Genomic DNA, 19,203 nt, shown 5'->3' on the forward strand with positions numbered 1-19,203 from the left:
ATCTCGTCGATGAATCTCTGGAACGTCTAAGCTGCAATTTTGTGTCCAAAAATCATGTAAAAGATCTCAAATAAGCAAAACGGAGTGATAATGGCCGGTCTCTCGACATCTTCTAGAGCAACTTGAAGTTGGAAGAAAGCCTTGGTAAAATCGACGACAGAAAAGATTCGTTTTCCGTGTAAATACGTGGCGAAATCGACCATGTGTAATGGCGAAGACCAAGCACTCTGCGATGGCTGACAAATGCCTTGCTCAATCATTTTATGAAATTCCTCTTGATCAATTCACAATTTGTCAGGCGATAAGCGTCGGGCTTTGCTAGAAACAGGTGGACCAAGTGTTGAGCGAATATGATGCACCGCTGAATGTTTCCTTTTCTTATTATTAGACGGATCAGACCGTGGAAAGTCAATGAATTCACGTAGCAGATCTATGTAAACGGAACCACCATCTACAGCCTTTTTTTAACTTCCCGCTAAGAAAATCGACGATTTTCAGAAATTTCGGGAAGTTATTGTTTTCACCCCGATTTTCGAAAATCGAGTTTTCATCAGATGTCGACGTTTTGAGGTCCTAGGAAGCTATTCTGACTATTTTCAGAATGATGTCCGAGTGTGTGTGTGTGTGTGTGTGTGTGTGCGTGTGCGTGTGCGTGTGTGTGTGCGTGCGTGTGTGTGTGTGTGTGTGTGTGTGTGTGTGTGTGTGTGTGTGTGTGTGTGTGTGTGTATGTAAACTCTTTGTAACTTTTGAACTAATAATCGATTTGGATGGTTGAGGTGGCAATCGAAAAAGCTTGTTGGCCTTCAACTTTCCTGAAAATTTCAGATTATTTGATCGAATAGACTCGAAAATATTAGCGAATTACGAAAAAAAAAAAATTTTTTTTTTAGTTTTTTATTGATTTCTCAAAAACGACTTATACGATAGACTTCAAAATCTAATCAGCTCTAGTACTCAATAAAACGCGTCGATTGCCACCTCAAACATCAAAATCGGATAATTCGTTCGAGAGTTATCGCGGGAGAAAGAAATGGTGAAAAACGGTTTTTTCTAAATATTTTCGAAACGACTGACGCGATCGATTTCAAATTTTAATCAGCTCTAGAATTTAATAAAACGCGCCGATTGCCAGGTCAACTATCAAAATCGATTGATTAGTTCAAAAGATATCGGCGTTGAAAAGTTAAAAAAATAACATTTTATGTTATTTTTTCCGGATAAATCATAATCCTACCAAAAACAGATTCTCTGTATAACATCGCGCCAAGTACACGTTTAAAATTTTTTAAAAGTAAAATAAAAAATTATTTTTTACAAAAAAAAAGTCAAATCGAAAAAATACCAAGTACCTAGTATGATGCAAAATCATAACAAACATTTTCATAAGATTTCAAAAAAAAATTGTATAACAAAATTTCAATGTACTTGGTGTGCTTACAAAAGAGTAAAAAAAAGCATGGTTGATTTTATAAGAAATTAATTTTGCTTGAGTACATGTAGTAACGCACACCAACTACATTGAAATTTTGTAATACAATTTTTTCTTGAAATTTTATGAAAATGTTTGTTATGATTTTGCATCATACTAGGTACTTGGTATTTTTTCGATTTGACTTTTTTTTTGTAAAAAATAATTTTTTTTTTTACTTTTAAAAAATTTTAAACGTGTACTTCGCGCGATGTTATACAGAGAATCTGTTTTTGGTAGGATTTGTTTTCTTTTAGTCCTGTTGATTGTGAATAGTTTTAATGTATACTATTAGAAATCGACTTCCAAACTAAACTCAAAAAATTCGTCTTAAAGTAATGCGTAGTCGTGATATATAACACGTGAGGGTATACTGTTTATAGTATTATTTTTTAGAAACAATATAATAGTACTGATAGTTGTTACCAACGTTCGTAGAAAGTTGACGATAATCTACTACCGCAACCTGTCACCAACTTTCTGAGAAAATTGAAGGCAACTTTTCGTCAATCCTGTCAACTAAGGGAATGCCAGCTATTGGCATACATTGGAACAGTATTTGCGGCCAACTTGATAGCAAGTTGCTACAGTTGGTTGCCACTAGCTTGCTTCCAAATTGATTATGAGAAATCGCTTAATGAAGTTGTATATTTGAGCTCCAACTTAACTCCTCATTATAAACCAACTCAATATAAACCGATCCGATTTATTTCAATTGCAATCGTTTGTTGGTCGTTTGTCGATCAATGTTGACCTATCAAAGTTGTTTAAGGGTTAATTGCTCAATTATGAAAAAGTGAATAAAAATTAACTTTTAATTTTTTTCATTGAATCCCTCTATTTCGATATTTTTTTAATTTTTTTATTTAAATTGCTAGGAAACCGTTTGTCGGTGATTGTTGCCCTCGCGGTTTTGATTCACCCTAGAAACACCCAGGAAACACGGTGGATCCACGGCGGTTACACGGTGGGTTTTTTGTCATTTTATCACAGTGATTCCACGGTGATTACACGGTGTATTCACCGTGATTCCACGTACACCGTGTAATCACCGTGGATACACTGTGGAATCTCGGTGAATACACCGTGGAATCAGGGTGGGTACACTGTGTTACCATCGTGGAAACACTATGTAACCACCGTATATACACGGTGATAAAATGGCACGAACCCACCCTGTAACCACCCTGGATCCACCGTGATTCCACCGTGTTTCCACTCCCAGGGTGTTCCTAGGCTGATTTAAAACCGTCAGGGTGGTGAAAACAAATAAAACAGTAATTTATTTATAACAAAAATGTAATTAAAAAACTAGAATTTCCATTAGCAGTCTTCAATAAATAATATTTTTTTTTTGTGTAATGATATTTTATTTTTGTATAATGATATTAAATCTTCCGTTAAAAAATTAACTTAAAAAATAATTATTTGTTTCCATTGATTAAAAACCTGATTTCCAAATTTCGCCAATAAGGTATTGACAGGTAGCGCCACAATGTTGTTAGATGTACGAAATTACCTTAAAAACCACTTTAGAATAAAACTGACAGTAATTTGACAATTGAAATTATCAAAATGTGCTGCCTGAATTGGCCGACAATTTGATAGCAAAACTTGAAAATAAAATTAGCGGTTAATTTTTTTTTTTTAATTTAGAGGTTACTTTTTTTGACTAGAAAAAAACCCTAATAAAAGTTCCCATGAAATTTTTGTCAAATTCGGGCTTTTCCGTTTTTGACGATAATTCGTATACGACTTTCAAAATGAATTTGCATTCGAATTCGGGTAGTAAATTTACGTCAAATTGTATAGCAAGTTGTATGCAAATTCTCGTCAAAAACGGAATAGCTTTTCCGTTTTTGACGATAATTCGTATACGACTTTCAAAATGAATTTGCATTCGAATTCGGGTAGTAAATTTACGTCAAATTGTATAGCAAGTTGTATGCAAATTCTCGTCAAAAACGGAATAGCCCGAAGTTGACAGACATTTGAGAACAATTTCATAGGAACTTTCTCTAGGGTTTTTTTCTAGCCAAAAAAAGTAACCTCTAAATAATAAAAAAAATTAACCGCTAATTTTTTTTTTCAACTTTTGCTATCAAATTGTCGGCAGATGCGGGCGGCAAATTTCGGTAATTTCAACTGTCAAATTACTGTCGATTTCAATCTGGAGTGACTGTTAGGGCAGTTACGGCAGACGTCAACTAACCCTAATAGCACGATTTGCTTGAGCAAAAGTTTACTGTACAAAAGTTTCGTTGAATTTTTCCTCAAATTTCCGTCAACTTTGGACTTTCCCATTTTTTACGACTTGTATGCAACTTATTATTAAATTTGACGTAAATTTACTGCCCGAATTTGAATGCAAATTCACTTCAAAAGTTGACTAGAAAAAAGTTGTCTTTAATTTTCAGGCAAATTTTATGTCAATTTATCGTTAATTTGACTTGAAAAATTGTTAAGTATATTTTTACGCTCAAATTGTAGACAATTTTACGTATAAATTTGCATACCTTCTGAAATGGTAAGAATGAACATTATCGACCGTCTTTTTTCGTACAAGTTTATCTTAAAATTGAAGAAAAATTAACCGCAAATTTTTATTTTCAACTTTTGCTGTGATATTGTCTGCAGATTCAGGCAGCAGATTTCAGGTAATTTCAACATCAAATTACTATCAATTTCAATGCTATTAGGGTAAGTTTAGTAATTCCAGGTATTGGCCGTGCTTAGCTGAATTAAGTCCTCTGTAAATTAAGTTAAGATTTAGCATAGTAGAAGCAAAGCATACTTATTAGATTAAATCTTAACTAAATCTTATTAGGTACACGTATAGGATTTAGTTCGGCCGAATACGGCCATTAATGACAACATCTGTACCTATCATCGCGCTAAATGACACGATTTTGGTACCACCTTTAAAAGCCACACTAAATATAATTGCTTAGCAAGTTCTCCAGTGGAACATTCATGGGTAACTTAACAATAAGTTTCTGGGAAGTCTTGGCTGGATAATACTTGCGTGCAAATTGATGCAAATCAACTACCGTCTGAACGTAATTTGACAGAAAAACTTGCCATCAATTTGAAGTGAAACTTACAGTCAACTTAATGTCATTGTCTGACAGTAACACTTGGTCGAATTGAATTCAAGTTACAGACAATTTACTGTCAACTTGAAGGTAACTGTTTGCTCTCCAACATTTTTCCTTCGAATTGGCTAATAGGGCAGTAGCTTGAAGTTAACTCACGGTTGGAGGCTATCAGGGACCTCGCGAATATAACTAGAGAGAACATACAACATTCAAAAGTTTTTAGCAATCCACAAATTATATTTCCTAAATGAAAGGTATTATTTGACGCAAAATTTAGTTTTAGTCAATAATAATAACTTAATTAGAGATAATCATACGGATTTTCAACGCAATCACTAAGTAAACATTATACTTTAATTGATCACTACATAAATATATATACATAGCACTAATTAAAAAGTTGGTGTCAATTGAATGCGACCAAATTGGTGACAACTTTCAGCTTTTGGAAGAGTTCCTATAAGTTGTTATCAAGTTTCTTATAACTTGGCAACCAATTGCGGCTAATTTAAGGAAATGCCATTTTCTGCGGTCAACTTGATGACAAGTTGCGACAATAGATTGTCGTTAGCTTGCTGTCAGCTTGACTATCAAGGTTGATACTGCTTAGCGAATAGAACTACACCATAAGGACGTTAAACATGAGTTTTACATAATCGTAAAAGTTTTTTTTGCAACTATATAAAAGCATTCCTAACAGCACAGTTTGCTTTAGCAAAAGTTTACTTATAAAATTTTCCTTGAATTTTTCATAAAATTTATGATTATGAAACGAATTTATTTATGCTCATAAAAAATTTGCATACGAAACTATAGTAAAAAATACAGACTGAAGCACTGCTGGTGGCGAAAACACAAATCACTGCTACAGAAAAATTTCAATATTTACTGAATCATGGCATTTCTTACAACTTTTTATTCTCTGGCAGTGCCCTTTTCGCATGAAAAAATTTGTAAAAGGATTAAAAATGGGGGTACTATAGTATATGCTGGCCTAATTTAATTATTTAAATTAGTTCTCATAACTAAAATGGGTAAAGTTTCATAATTTTATGACGAACAATCAATCATCTTTCGATTGCAAAAGGAATTTTCTAGATATTTTGTTTTTTAAAAATGTTTTTAAAAATTGGAGCTAAATACCGTTCTGTCTACGGTATAGAGACACAGTAGGCTAGCGCCATGACACTTCACACATATACATGTGTTTGAACGTGTACTTGGCGCGAGACACTACCGTGTCTCCTGATCTGTCTACGGTATAGAGACACAGTAGGCTAGCGCCATGACACTTCACACATATACATGTGTTTGAACGTGTACTTGGCGCGAGATACTACCGTGTCTCCTGATATAACGTACTAAAATGTGGCTGATATCATACCAACTCATCTTTTTTATGGTTTCTTTCGATCATATAATGTCATCGAACTTGGTTTTTAGTTTAAATCATATTATCAACAAAAAAATCGAAAGACCACAATGTTTATTGAACAAGCCCCTAGATCAAGCGTATCATTTTAAAAGAGTTAAGTTGTATTGTTGTAAGTGGATCTCTGGTGCTGATTAACGTAGAAGATAAGGGATTGGACTAGCTGATGAGGACGAACATATGACTGTTTGGCAATGGCTGGTGAGTCCTTTCTCGTAATGAGGTATTTGTATCAATGCCCGGTGTATCTTTGAATGAGACGTGGTTTGGTTAGGCTGGTTCATCAGCCTGGCTTGATCACTCGTACGCTCATACGCTTGTTCACTCGTACGAACGTATCCATTTGCCTGTAAAACACGGTAGGTCCCAGTAAGATTATCGCACAGTAGGTTTAAGAAGAGACCATGTAAAAGTAATTCTCAAGTTTAGTTTAGAGACTATGCTAGTCTGAGAATCTAGATTACAGCAGAGTTTTTGTAGATCATAGTGTGTAAAGATATGAGCCGATATCCTCAGAGGTAGTCTGCGACTATAAGGGAGCCGCAAACTAGATTTAACGAGTCTGAGGAAATTCGTGAGGTTTAAGAATGAGAGATCACAGGGATGATCCAAGGTACTTGACCTCGGATAAGATTTGACTAGCCTAAAAGCTCCACAGCATGTTTTGAATTAGAAATACTTTCAGAGGTAGTATACAGTAGTTGGTCCATGTACGAGACTTGACTTTCTTGAGAGCAAATGAGGATCAAAGCAGATGCACTGACAGCAATGGTTCCGATAGCAGGACTGTGAACGAGTTTCGAGCTAGCCTGAAAGTGTGCTAAGATCCTGGCAACTGGACTCTCAGGGATCCACGACTGCGGCGGGAGTAGTGGACGAGATTAGTAAAATTCAAATCGGAATCCGGAAAAAGCCTATCTCAGATGTCGCTGCTTGTGATTTCTGGAAAGCCAGAACTGCTCACTATGACGAATCAGTATGAACTGGCTTCGTTGTCCTTGGCCCCACGACTCAGTGGTTGAAAAAATATATAAAAAATAGTCGATAATACCCGAGTACTTTTCGGTTGGAAAAATCCATAATATTCTAGACCGGAAAACAATGAAATATGAGATGGGTGGGCTAATACCCATCCGTCTAAGAATGATCAATAAATGATAAATTGATTATTGTAGTTCAAAGAGCAATATACACTAATGCAAAAAATTAAAGGAACAGAAAAATTTTAGTTATTTTTGGAAGGCTGTAATTTCGTGAAAAATGATCTCATCGAGATTTAAAAGAAGCATTTTATAGCTTGAAATCTCTAGTTTCGGCGCATCTTTATCAAAATTTTCTAAAAGCTCCGGTTATTGTGCAAATATGAAAAATACCGCAAGACAAAAAAATCCTAATTTTAATTGGAGTTATATTTATTCATTTGTAAAACTTGAATAAATAGTGTAAACGAGTAAAATTATTATGACTAATCTACATAAATTCCTTATATTAATCTACAAGTTCTGAGAAAATTGCAAATTACGTATTGTAAAAACAACTACGAACTTATTATTCGGAACACCAATAAACGCATTTCTCAAAAGTAATTATCGACCGTTCTCAAAAACAAACTCTACTACTATCACTAAAGTAAATATTATTGACACTAAATATATTCAAAATGAGTAGTACAATCAATCTAAAAACGATGGTTATTTTTTATCAATTAAAATAAGTGGTGAGAGAAATCAAGAACTAGTATCATATAAATCCCCGGCTGATTGAGGGTTTACTTTGCCTATGTAATAATTCGCTAAAATCAGACAATTGTTGAATAAAGTATAGTGCATAGGACGTAGGTTAAGTCTTTATCCGTGAAACACAATGTTCTTATCACTCATCTCCGGTGCACAATAAGTACTCGCTGGCACACGTAAGTGTGCACTTACAACTCGTGTTAAAAACATTGTGCTTCCCGGATAAGGACTCACCTAACCCACTCGCTATGCAATATACTATTAAATCAGCCATAAAATTGATAACTACGATCTTAAATATAAGCTTAATAATTAAACTATATAAAATTGATCATCGAAAAGAAAATGAGTGGCACAATAATTTTTAAACCGATACTTTTTTTTAGTAAATAAATATTAAAAGTTTTTTCAATAAAAATTTTTAACTTTCAAACAATACATGCATGGAAAAAAAACTTTCTTGAGTCAACAAATTTAGACTCCCCTCAATAAAATTTCTACTTGCTCAAAGAAATTTTTTGCATTATGAATTAAAAAGAAAAATTTTTTTGGACAGAAAAATTTTCTTGGGGCAAGAAAAAATTTTGTAGAACGAAAAAAAATTTCTTATAAAAAAGTTTTTTTGTCCTAAAATAATGTTGCATAATTTAAATAAACAAACTTTTTATGATGTATCATTATTAGAAAAATATTAATTTTTAGCAGGACCCTTTTTCTCGGTCCCATTGAAATAAAAAAATCTGGGCGTCAGTTGGCCCTGCGGGCCAGCCCCAAAATTTCCCGCTGTTTTCGAGCTCAAGGAGCTCGAAAACATTAGTGCGGATGTATTTTCAAGCTTGAAAATGCTATTACATGCGGTTGTTTTTTTATGATCTTTTCAAGCTCTAACAAATTACCTTTTATGCTGAAGTTTGAAAATTTAAGAATCGCAAATCATTAATAAAAAAGCTGTTTTTAAAATTTAGTTTCCAATTGTGTTCAATAAAATCAGTGTATTGAGGCAGAAATCAATGTCAGGGATCAAAATCAAGATTTAAATAAGTTTTGACTTATGTCAGAAATACTAAAATATGAAATATCCGAGAAAAATATTAAAAATTGCGTTTTTTTATTTTTTTTATTGATAAAATGATTTAAAGTAAAAAACAAGTTGGATGACATTATATGATGACCGAAAAAAACCATAAAGAGGAAGAGTTGGTATGATTTCACACACTGACATATTTTTGTAGATTATATTATGATTTATCCGGAAAAAATAAATAAATTATATATGTCTAGTTATATGTTGTTAATTATTAATTTTACATTTTTTTTCTTACTTCTTAAGTTTCAGTTGACAAAAAAAATTTTAGTTTTAAGAAATTTCAGCAGTATGAATTTGGATTCTTAATTTTTGACTTAATATTAATAGCCCTGATTAATAGAAATGATTCGAAACCATTTGCAATGTTAAATGCCCATAAGAAGGGTGATTCAAAAGTATTCAAAGTATTCAAAAGCATTAAAAAGTATTAAAAATTTTGTTTTTCTATAATCGTTTCAAATCTTTTTTTTTAATAAAGGGAGTGACCAGGATGACCCGCCGAATGGCCGGGGTGATCCGACGTGTCGGGTCGCCTCGGTCAAACTTACAATTTTTTTAATTCATCAAATACATCTATTTACTTTTATACTTCCATTTTTAAGTATGCGTCTTTTGTTCGTTAGATTTCATAGAATAAGATAATGTCCGTTTTATGGTCTAATAAGGATAATTCGAAAAATTTTGAAGGTTTATGACTTAGGTCACCAGGGCGACCCTACGCCCCCCTATTAAAAATTGAGTCGATGCTATGTTATTACCACCTACAACTTTAATTTGTATAAAAAGGTGCAGAAAACTATGGTTTTCTTCACTAAGTATATTTACGCGTATTGACAATGAAATGACGAAGTTGTATTGTAATTTCTTTAGGAGTCTAAAGCGTTGAATATCAGGATCAGGTTCATTGTTTTTAGCCAATTTATTAGTTTTTAACTCGTGGCTCTCACGACCTAAGTAGCAGGCGTAACCACTTCGCTTACCGAAGACGGCGTTTCTTGGAGAGCATTCTTTTGCGGGGTATCGGCTAGTTTTCTTGAGCTGACACATTGCACTCGACTGTAAGAATTGGACTCGAGCGCGGCTCCCTTTAAAGCCGACTGTCCTCGGATGGGCCTTTCCTCTCTCTACCAAATGGGACCTTTTTATTGGATGGTGATGCACATCGAATTCTCTCTTCTCGTTTGTAATGTTTTCCACTTATTCACTAACCTATATCTAAATCGGACAGTGTATACACCAATTAAATTTCAGGGTGCACTGAGTCTCAGAGCCACGAATCGATAACATTTTCCCTGTTACCAGTATTTTTGTGTTGTAGTTTTCGATACGTCTTGAAGGTACTGAGGCGGGATAAAAAATTACATTATAATATATATAAATTTTATTGTTAGTTATGGATATTTATTTTTAAGTAATGTCATTTTGCAGGTGTTGAAACAGACAATAAGCAATTACAACCTCAACTATGTCAACACGAAGTCTTCAACCCGGGGTATAGCAGAACTTCATCTAGCAATAGTACTACACCGCCAGTTCAACCACCACCAATGCCAACTATGAATGGAGTTCCATCTTTGAGATCACGATCAAGTAACAACCTTCTTGATCCAACGAAAATTAGTCACTTGCCTCTATCTGGTTTGATAAATCGTCAGCGATCTTCTCCAAATTTGAATCCGAGTCAATCATTCGGAAATGCTTTAAATAATATTCAGAATAATGAAGCTGAGAGGTTCTATCAGAATTTAAGTATCTACCGACATCAAGATCCAACATCAAAACAGATGGGCCCTTATCAAACATCCATTGATCGGTAATTTATTCTTAAATATTCTTCATTCTTCATAGTTTATGTCGTATAATTTTTCATGAACTGGAAGTTATTCAACATTATATTCATTATAATTTTATGTTTAGAAATCCAATATATACCCAAAAAAATCCAAAAGGCTCACAAAATTCATTAAATCGTACGGTTTTGGATGCTAATCAAGGAAAAGATCGCCCCGTCTCAGCATATATTTCTCAAGATCAACAAATTAATTACAATGCTAATCAAATTCAACAACAGGGATTAAAATTACAATCATCAAAAGATATAATACGACAAGAGGCAAAGTTACAGGAAATGAAGGAGGAAGTACGACGTCGTGAGTTACGGGCAGGTACAATTTCGATTAATCAATATCGACCAAATTCCTATAACGTTCGTCCTACTACTGCTCAAGCCAATGTAACTATGTACAAACAAACGGGTTTAATACCAAGTCTTGACTCGAATCCTTCAAGTTATAATTTACGCCAGGTTGCTTCGAATCATGGATCCTCTGATCCTCAGAATAATCCATATGGCTTACATAATAAACAAATTATTTCAAATCAATATGCCGTTATTTCAAAAAAGAATGATGCATCTTGTGCTAACCAAAAAATGACTGAGATAGACAGGGAATATGAATCAGATTTAAATCGATCAAGAATGGAATATAATCAGCAATTAGCTTCTTACAATAAATCTCAATTTTTAAATGATCCAAGTGATATAAGCCATCAACGCAATATGAATGAGAATACTGTTAATCGAATACACAATGAAAATGATATTAATAAAGAAACCTTACCATTCCGTTCAGTTCTTGAAAATGAATATAAAGAAAGTCACCCACCTCCACCGCTTAATACTTCAACTCACCCATTATATACAAAGCAAATCGATTCAAGGTAAAGTCGATTACATAATAGAAATTTTCTATGTTGAACGTGCTATAGAATATTGATTTTATATTGTTTTTTTTTTTTTTTTTAGGTACACCGCAAGTATGCAAGATACTCCAACGAGTAGTTACTATTCAACCATTAGTTCAAGTCAACAAAGTCGACAACATCAATACAATGCAACCAATCCATGGCAACGAGAAGAACGGGAAAAAGAACAAGCACGGCGACGAGAAGCAGCTAAATTATGGCGGGATCAACAAATTGCTGAGTTAAATTCACTCTCTCATAGAACACAACAGCAAGAGGAACAACTCCGAGCTCTCCAGTTAGAAAGAGATTTTCAAAAAAGAGCTGAAGAAGCTGCAGCTCAACAAGATGATGATGAAGAAGGCAATGATCTTGAAAATCACAATACGTTGTGTGTTCAAGGATTGCTTAAAATGACAGCAACTCCAGAGAAAAATTATCAATTAATAGAGCAAAACGTTTTGACTCGAGCAAACGTAGCTAATCAATCAATTCGAGGAACTCTTTCATCTCAATCAACTAGTAATCAACTAAAATCATCTACTATTTCTTTTCCTACAGCAACATCGCAACAAGACCAAACAAAATTTGGAAATATAAATCTACATGACAACTCGAATATAAATTCACAGCATATTTTAAATATAAACGATTATGGACAAGTTTCTGATTCTTCAGCATATAATTCACCTCTAGTATTTGAACAACTGGCAAATAATTTAAAAATTACTGCTCAACTTCAGGCGGATGAAGAAGAAGAAAAGAATCAAAGAATGGACAAACACAAATGTGGATCAACAGATTTTGATGACAGTTATCGAAAAAATGAAGAAGAAACGAAACAAAGTCAACAAACATATCAACAAAATCAATCAAATCTAAAAAATCATCAACATCAATTGTATTCAGAAATGTTGAAATTAGACAATTTGCATATCAACGGTGGAAGCGATGCTCCAGTACCTCCAGAAAGAGGTTCTAGTTACACCGTCATGTCTCAACAAGCTGGCTTAAGATCGTCTAATTCAACAACAATTTCAACTCCAATTGGATCTCATCAAATTTCCATTAAAAGAGTCTCTTTCCACGATTCCAATGCCAACATTGAAAATTTTCCAAAAAATTCACTTTCAATTACCTCACACATATCACCATCTTTCACTATGGGTACTATAAAAGAAGATCCTAATGTAAGTCTTATTCAAAAACTCATTTAAGTTAGTATATCAACAAAAATAAAAATAAAATGATAGATGCAAAAATTATCATAAAATTTTAATTTAAAGCTCAGAACTAAAATTAAAGTGTCTATTAACATTAGGTTGTGTCGAAAAACAACATTTTCTTTTTTTTTTGCACCACCAAAAATTGATAGGATATATCAAAATAAAAATTCTGTCAGAAGATCGGCTCTTGAATTCAAGTTTCAAAGGTAGCTCATCGCATTTTCCGATTTCCTATTTAAATGGAATAGAAAAACTTTTTTTCAAAGTTTGAAATTTTATCACTCATCAGCGTATCAGTGTATCGGAAAAATCAATAAATATTTACCTTGAAAATTAAATGCTCTACAAAAAAGGTCTATTACTATTTTTCGATAAATTTAATTTTTCAAAAGTTATTCAAGGTCAAAGTTGGATTCATAGTAACTTTTAGTATTATTTTACTTTTTCGGCGAATTCGAATAGTTTAAACTATCAGACTTATCTTAAAATGTTTTAGAGTCTTTGTTGTAGATAATTTCACTTCTTACAACTTATTATTTACAAAATTTCCTAAATTCCTGAAAGCCCTTTACGTATTTGCATTTGAATTCTAATTTGTTCCAAGAAACAGTCGATTTTATCTACTTATTCTTAAACGCAAATTACTAAAGAGCTTTCAAAAATTTCGGAAACTTGACAACAGATAATTTGTCGGAAATGGAATGGTTTACAAAAAAGATCTTATGACATTTCAAGATAAGTCTGATAGTTACGCCGAAAAAGTTGTAATGGGTCCCACTTATTTAATTAATTAGATATGCTCTTAATAAAAACAAGGGCCCACACATATGTAAAACTTGAGGTGTTTTACGTACCTTGTCTGACTATGCTCAGTGAAATCTCAGGACGAGGATAACTTCGTACTGAACCACATAGTAGAAAATTAGAAAGAGAGAGAGAGAGAGAGATCTTATACTAAACTTATCAGGAAGGTCGACACCGTTAGATAATTAATTAATGTATTTTAGTAAGACTAATAACTATGGCATTTATTACAAAACGATGTCGCTTTACAAATAATCAATGGAATGATGGACTTAATAAATTATTAATTTATGACTTAATGAAATTTTCAATAAAATTACAAATAAATAATTAATCCCGACAATAATAGAAGACTTAACTTACTTCAGCAAAGTCATCTAACATTAGTCCTTCACTCCGACGAACCTCCTTCCTTAAACCAATAAACCTCCAATTACCGAGTCCTCAATCCAATAAATTTACTAGCTCCAAATTTTCACAATAATAATTTATAAATTATTAAAATAAACTTAATTATGAATAAGCTTCCACCTCAGGTGGGCTTATATGCTCTTGGTCCTTAATAGAAATGATAATGGCTAGCAGCACGTGTGTAGTAGTAGATGATAGTTTGGTGCGAGTTGAAATGAAATTTAAACGAAATGCAAAAGCATTCCACCCCCTTACAAAGTAAAATAACACTAAAATGTACTATGAATCCAACTTTGACCTTGAATAACTTTTGAAAAATTAAATTTATCGAAAAATAGTAATAAACCTTTCTTATAGAGCATTCAATTTTCAAGGCAAATATTTATTGATTTGTTCGATACGTGGTACAATGATACGCTGGTAAGTGATAAGATTTCAAGCTTTGAAAAAAAATTTTTCCATGTTATTCAAATATGGAAATCGGAAAATGCGATAAGTTACCTCTAAAACTTGAATTTAAGAGCCGATCTTCAGATAGAATTTTTATTTTGACATATTCTGTCAATTTCTGGTGATGACAAAAAAAAAAGTTATTTTTCGACACATTCTAACGAGAAATCAAAGAAATCTTTTTACTAACGTTACTTTTATGAATTTTCAACAATCGAATTGAAGCAAATATTAGTTTTTCTTTCAAAAATTTTTATAGCTTTCTTTATAACTCATGGATTTATAATTCAACTAATATTAAAATTTTATGGAAATGCATACGCTCAACAGCTAGTGAAGAAAGGTATTCATATAAATATTAATCGATTGTGCATGATGGATATACTTTTTGTGTAAACTGCAAATGCAATTGTATTTATGATATATTTTGAATTATCATTGACTCTTTTACGTTGGTCAGCATTGATATTCCTATGCTTGTGCTATCAATAATATAATGAAAATATTAATAAAAGAAATCATTATTTGTTATTAGAACTTCATAAATGATGCGAAGACTTTATTGGCATCTCCACAAACACCTGATGGCCCTGGCAGTCAATTTGGTGGAAATACTCCTGGTGTTATTGGAGCTCAGGAGATTTACAAGTATATTAAACCACAAGTGAGCGGGACGAAATTAAGCTCACAGGAATTTCATTGAATGATACAATAATATTTTTTTTTTAATTGAATTTCAGTATTAGTTGCGCTTAGCTTGGCTTAACTTCCAATTAGGTCACCCCTCATATTCATTCAAAAATTTCAATTCGAATCTATTTTTATGCGTATAGAAGTTGTTCGACCATGATTTTTACCGCTAAAGCCATAGAAGCCGCCATTTTGATATTAGAATCGATGTAAAACCGACATGTGTAGACACTATTATTTATGAATGAATGAATTAGTTAGTTAATGAATAGATAAACGCGTGAATATAAGTGTAATAATGCCGCTAATTCACTAACTAACAATTTTTAACGAAATTAATTCATTAGACACCGAACAATATTAGGTTTCATCCCACAAATGATGATGGAATCGTCAGTGAGGCACCTCCATCACACCTTGCCTCATATCTAACACTGATGTTGCCATTAAATTATAAATGGGTTGAACCTGCACGCCATCGTCCATCGTACGGTTTTAAATAAAATAAATATATTTAGTACTGTAAACTCTCTATAAAGTTTCGGTCTCGGGGTAGGAAACTATTCAAACTAGATCTTAAATAGGCGTGGCTTATTTTTTATAAACCAATGAATCCAAAGAATGGTAACTCACCAATACACTGAAATAGTGCCCGGGAAATTTAAATATTCGTTTTATATTGATAACTCTTAAAATTTGTAATATTAGAATAATTATTAATAACTACATAAATATCTATTTTTATGTCATACACTACATGTTTACTAATACTTATAATAATACAGCAGAGGTTATGTTAATTTTTTTATAATAATAAAGCTAAGCTGGTTTACAAAATCACTATCTTATTGAACTCACACATATGCTCTCACACTTATAAATATGCTACGCCTAATGCATTTGAACGAAGGGGAAATATTAAAGAGAAGGGGAAAACATTGAGAAGAACGGAACTATTCACAGCGGAACTTTATTGAGAGTTTACTGTATTTAACTTTAGTTAAGACGCGTTTTCATTTGTTTCTCTATTCGCACTCAACTGGATAAACGGTACTATCTTTGTTGCACTTGTACAGTAAATGGGAACTTTGTCCAAGCTTTTCTCGTAAACAAATGGAAGTTATCAAAAAATTGAAGTGCACTTCGCTAGTTCATAGAGTAAAGCATCGGGTCTGTGTCTTTATTTTACGTTTAGAGCTTTTATTGCATAGAAAAGCTTGGACAAAATTATCTGATAACCGTTCTTAAGTTATTGATAAATAATAAATTAACCCATACACGATCGTAACGAGTGCCATCTATGTGCTTATATCTCGACTAATTATTGTCTAAATGGTCTCGTCGGTAAATTTCATGTATTGTACTGAGTTATACGAGTTGTGACCCAAAATTTCCGGCTTTAAAGACTAATCGGCGCGGTGACATAATCGGAAGTATCACCTTTACATCAATGTTGTAGAAAAGCATTTAGTTAAAATCATCATTAGCTGTAGAGTTGTATTTGTTTCAAAATCATATGCATGTATCTTCAAGAAATTTTATAAAGAATTGCACACCTCAAGCGCGAAAGCGCTGAGGGTGCTTTATGATCGCTCTAAATTTTTTGACTCATTCACTCAAATTAAATTATCTTTAGACTTTTTCGATTACACTAAAATCGGTCAAATTTTATACTAACACAAAGACAATTTATTAAAGAATAATTTCGAACCAATAATAAGTCGATTAATTATTCCATTAATCAAATATAAATTATTTTAATCCCAGTGACACGAGTTGTCAATTGTCGTGTATGAAACTTAGTAAACCACATAACTCTCGATAGGAACAATTAATCGGTCTAAATTTTTTTTTTATTATCTTTGTATTTTTGATCACAAGAACCCTATTGAAAATTACTGTCTAAATCTTTTTAATTTAATTGTAATTAATTAGAAACGTAAAACTGATTATTTACGAAAAGTTTAGCGGCCATTTTTTATTTTTACTATTGTTATTATTACAAAAGTAAATTTTTTTTTCTTTTTTTCTCCCCATCAACTATTGGTAGCAGCACTAGCATAAAACAGTAGGTTTGAAAAAAAAGAGCGACATCTACAACAAAAATGCGGGATATTTAGAAAAAATTCAAAAAAAAAAAAAAAAAAAATAAAAGTAATGAACAAAACTAGAATGAGCGATTGAGGTGTGCAATTTTGGATTTTCCAACATTTTTTTTTTTTTTTTTTAATTGGAGAATATTTTACGTGACATCATGAATTTTGTTTTGAGACACATTTTTTTTTCTTCGTTCCGTTCACTCTCTCTTATATTGGTACAAGTTTAATTTATTAATTGGAATTTTATCTATTTTTTTCTAGAGACCCTAGACAAAAACGTTTAGCTGAGAAGCAAAAACAGCAAGAAAATGCTCAATCGGGTGAGGTCCCAGAAAAATTAAGTTTTAAAGAAAAAATGAAAATGTTTGCAATGGAGACTGGAGAAGATGGCACGCCAAGAGATAAAGTGAAAATCTCAAGAGCTCAAAGAGAAATTGATAATATTACAAGTCCTTCAGACCCAAGTGATAATGATAAAAATTGATTTTTTTGTAGGTCAATCGTAAAATTATTGATCATTTGAACAAGAAGTAATTGATAATATTAACTATCTGATACTTCTAGAACAAAAATATAGTATTGTAAGGAAGTAATAAACTTCCTTAGTTAATGACCAATATATTTTATATCTAATCTTTTAGAGAAAATTTAGTTTCATATTTTTATTGATATATCTAAATTCGACTATTATTGCAAATTTACAAATATTTCTTAAATAATATACAAGATGAAAATTCATTTATATTTGATAAAAAAAATTTGATCTATATTGTAAATAAAACCGATGAATATTTTACTTACATCTTTATATTCTTATATTTATAATTAAAATTATTTACATATAATAATTTCACGATCGTATAAAGACAGTTAAAAAGTAAATGTTTTAGTTTTCAAACGTCTTTATAAAGCAATCTTCATTAGAAAGTATTTAATAAAATTAATTTTGTATTGAATGTCTATAAATATTTTTATGTAAAAGATAATATTGTGTGTAAGACGTAAATATTGTAGTATCTACTAATATATTGGATTGAAATCCAAGCGTTAATGAAAAATTTTTAATTCGATTAGATAAAAGTTTTAACATGAAATACGAATACAGCAATACTAGATGATAGTGAATATATATTAATAACATTTATTTTTGGAAATTCTAATAAAGTCGAATTGCAATGAACGATATCTTTTTTTTTATTTCCTGTTATGGAAATCGACTATTACTTTTTTTTTTTGTTTTTTTTTTTTTTCAAATTTATTGATTGTTGCAGTGTATAGCCTTTTTGGCCTTTTATACTATTGCCTTCATATCTTAAAACGCTTTACTTCTCCTTCTGCCTTCATTGTGCGGCTGTTGCCCGACTTGTGGTTTATACTGTAGTGCATCATTACGGTGATGCCCTACTACCTACCTTGTGCAATGAAGGTGCAGTGGCGTAGCCAAACCACACAGAAAACCTAGCTAATACAATTTCGTTTGGGTGAAGCTCCAATGATCGATAAAACTTCCATTTTACCGATCACTGGATCTTGATCCCGCGTCTAACAGTCAGAGACCTTCGCTCGAACCCGACGTGTGGCTAAGCGATCACTCAGCCAAGTAATAATCATGCTCGATGCTATTTAACTTTGGTGATCGCCCGAGCCACGCGCGTGCCGAACGGCTGCCTCAGCCGCTCGACTATTATTTATATATATATTTATTTATTTATTCTAAAAGAGTTGGTGTTATGTCACCACTTTTAGTCGTGATGGCAATGGTTGCTACGGAGACTGTTGTGTGTGTGTGTGTGTGTGTGTGTGTGTGTGTGTGTGTGTGTGTGTGTGTGTGTGTGTGTGTGTGTGTGTGTGTGTGTGTGCGTGTGTGTGTGTGTGTGTGTGTGTGTGTGTGTGTGTGTGTGTGTGCGTGTGTGCGTGTGTGCGTGTGTGCGTGTGTGTGCGTGTGTGTGTGTGCGTG

General features: G+C 32.6%; 1 protein-coding gene across 4 annotated transcripts in view; it reads left to right on the forward strand.

Moving 5' to 3' along the window:
- The window catches only part of LOC103571974 (afadin), a 194,357-nt gene extending 175,955 nt beyond the window's left edge, over nucleotides 1–18,402 (forward strand). For all 4 annotated transcript variants that reach the window (XM_053738752.1, XM_053738754.1, XM_053738755.1 and 1 more), the window contains 5 exons: nucleotides 10,250–10,634; nucleotides 10,739–11,542; nucleotides 11,628–12,756; nucleotides 14,993–15,105; nucleotides 17,508–18,402. In XM_053738752.1, the coding sequence (XP_053594727.1) occupies nucleotides 10,250–10,634; nucleotides 10,739–11,542; nucleotides 11,628–12,756; nucleotides 14,993–15,105; nucleotides 17,508–17,730 (2,654 nt within the window). In that variant the 3' untranslated portion in view covers nucleotides 17,731–18,402. The remainder of the gene's footprint in view (nucleotides 1–10,249; nucleotides 10,635–10,738; nucleotides 11,543–11,627; nucleotides 12,757–14,992; nucleotides 15,106–17,507) is intronic.
- Nucleotides 18,403–19,203: the final 801 nt, after the last annotated feature.

This window comes from Microplitis demolitor, chromosome 4, assembly GCF_026212275.2.
Source record: "Microplitis demolitor isolate Queensland-Clemson2020A chromosome 4, iyMicDemo2.1a, whole genome shotgun sequence".
In the NCBI taxonomy this organism is placed as follows: Eukaryota; Metazoa; Arthropoda; class Insecta; order Hymenoptera; family Braconidae; genus Microplitis; species Microplitis demolitor.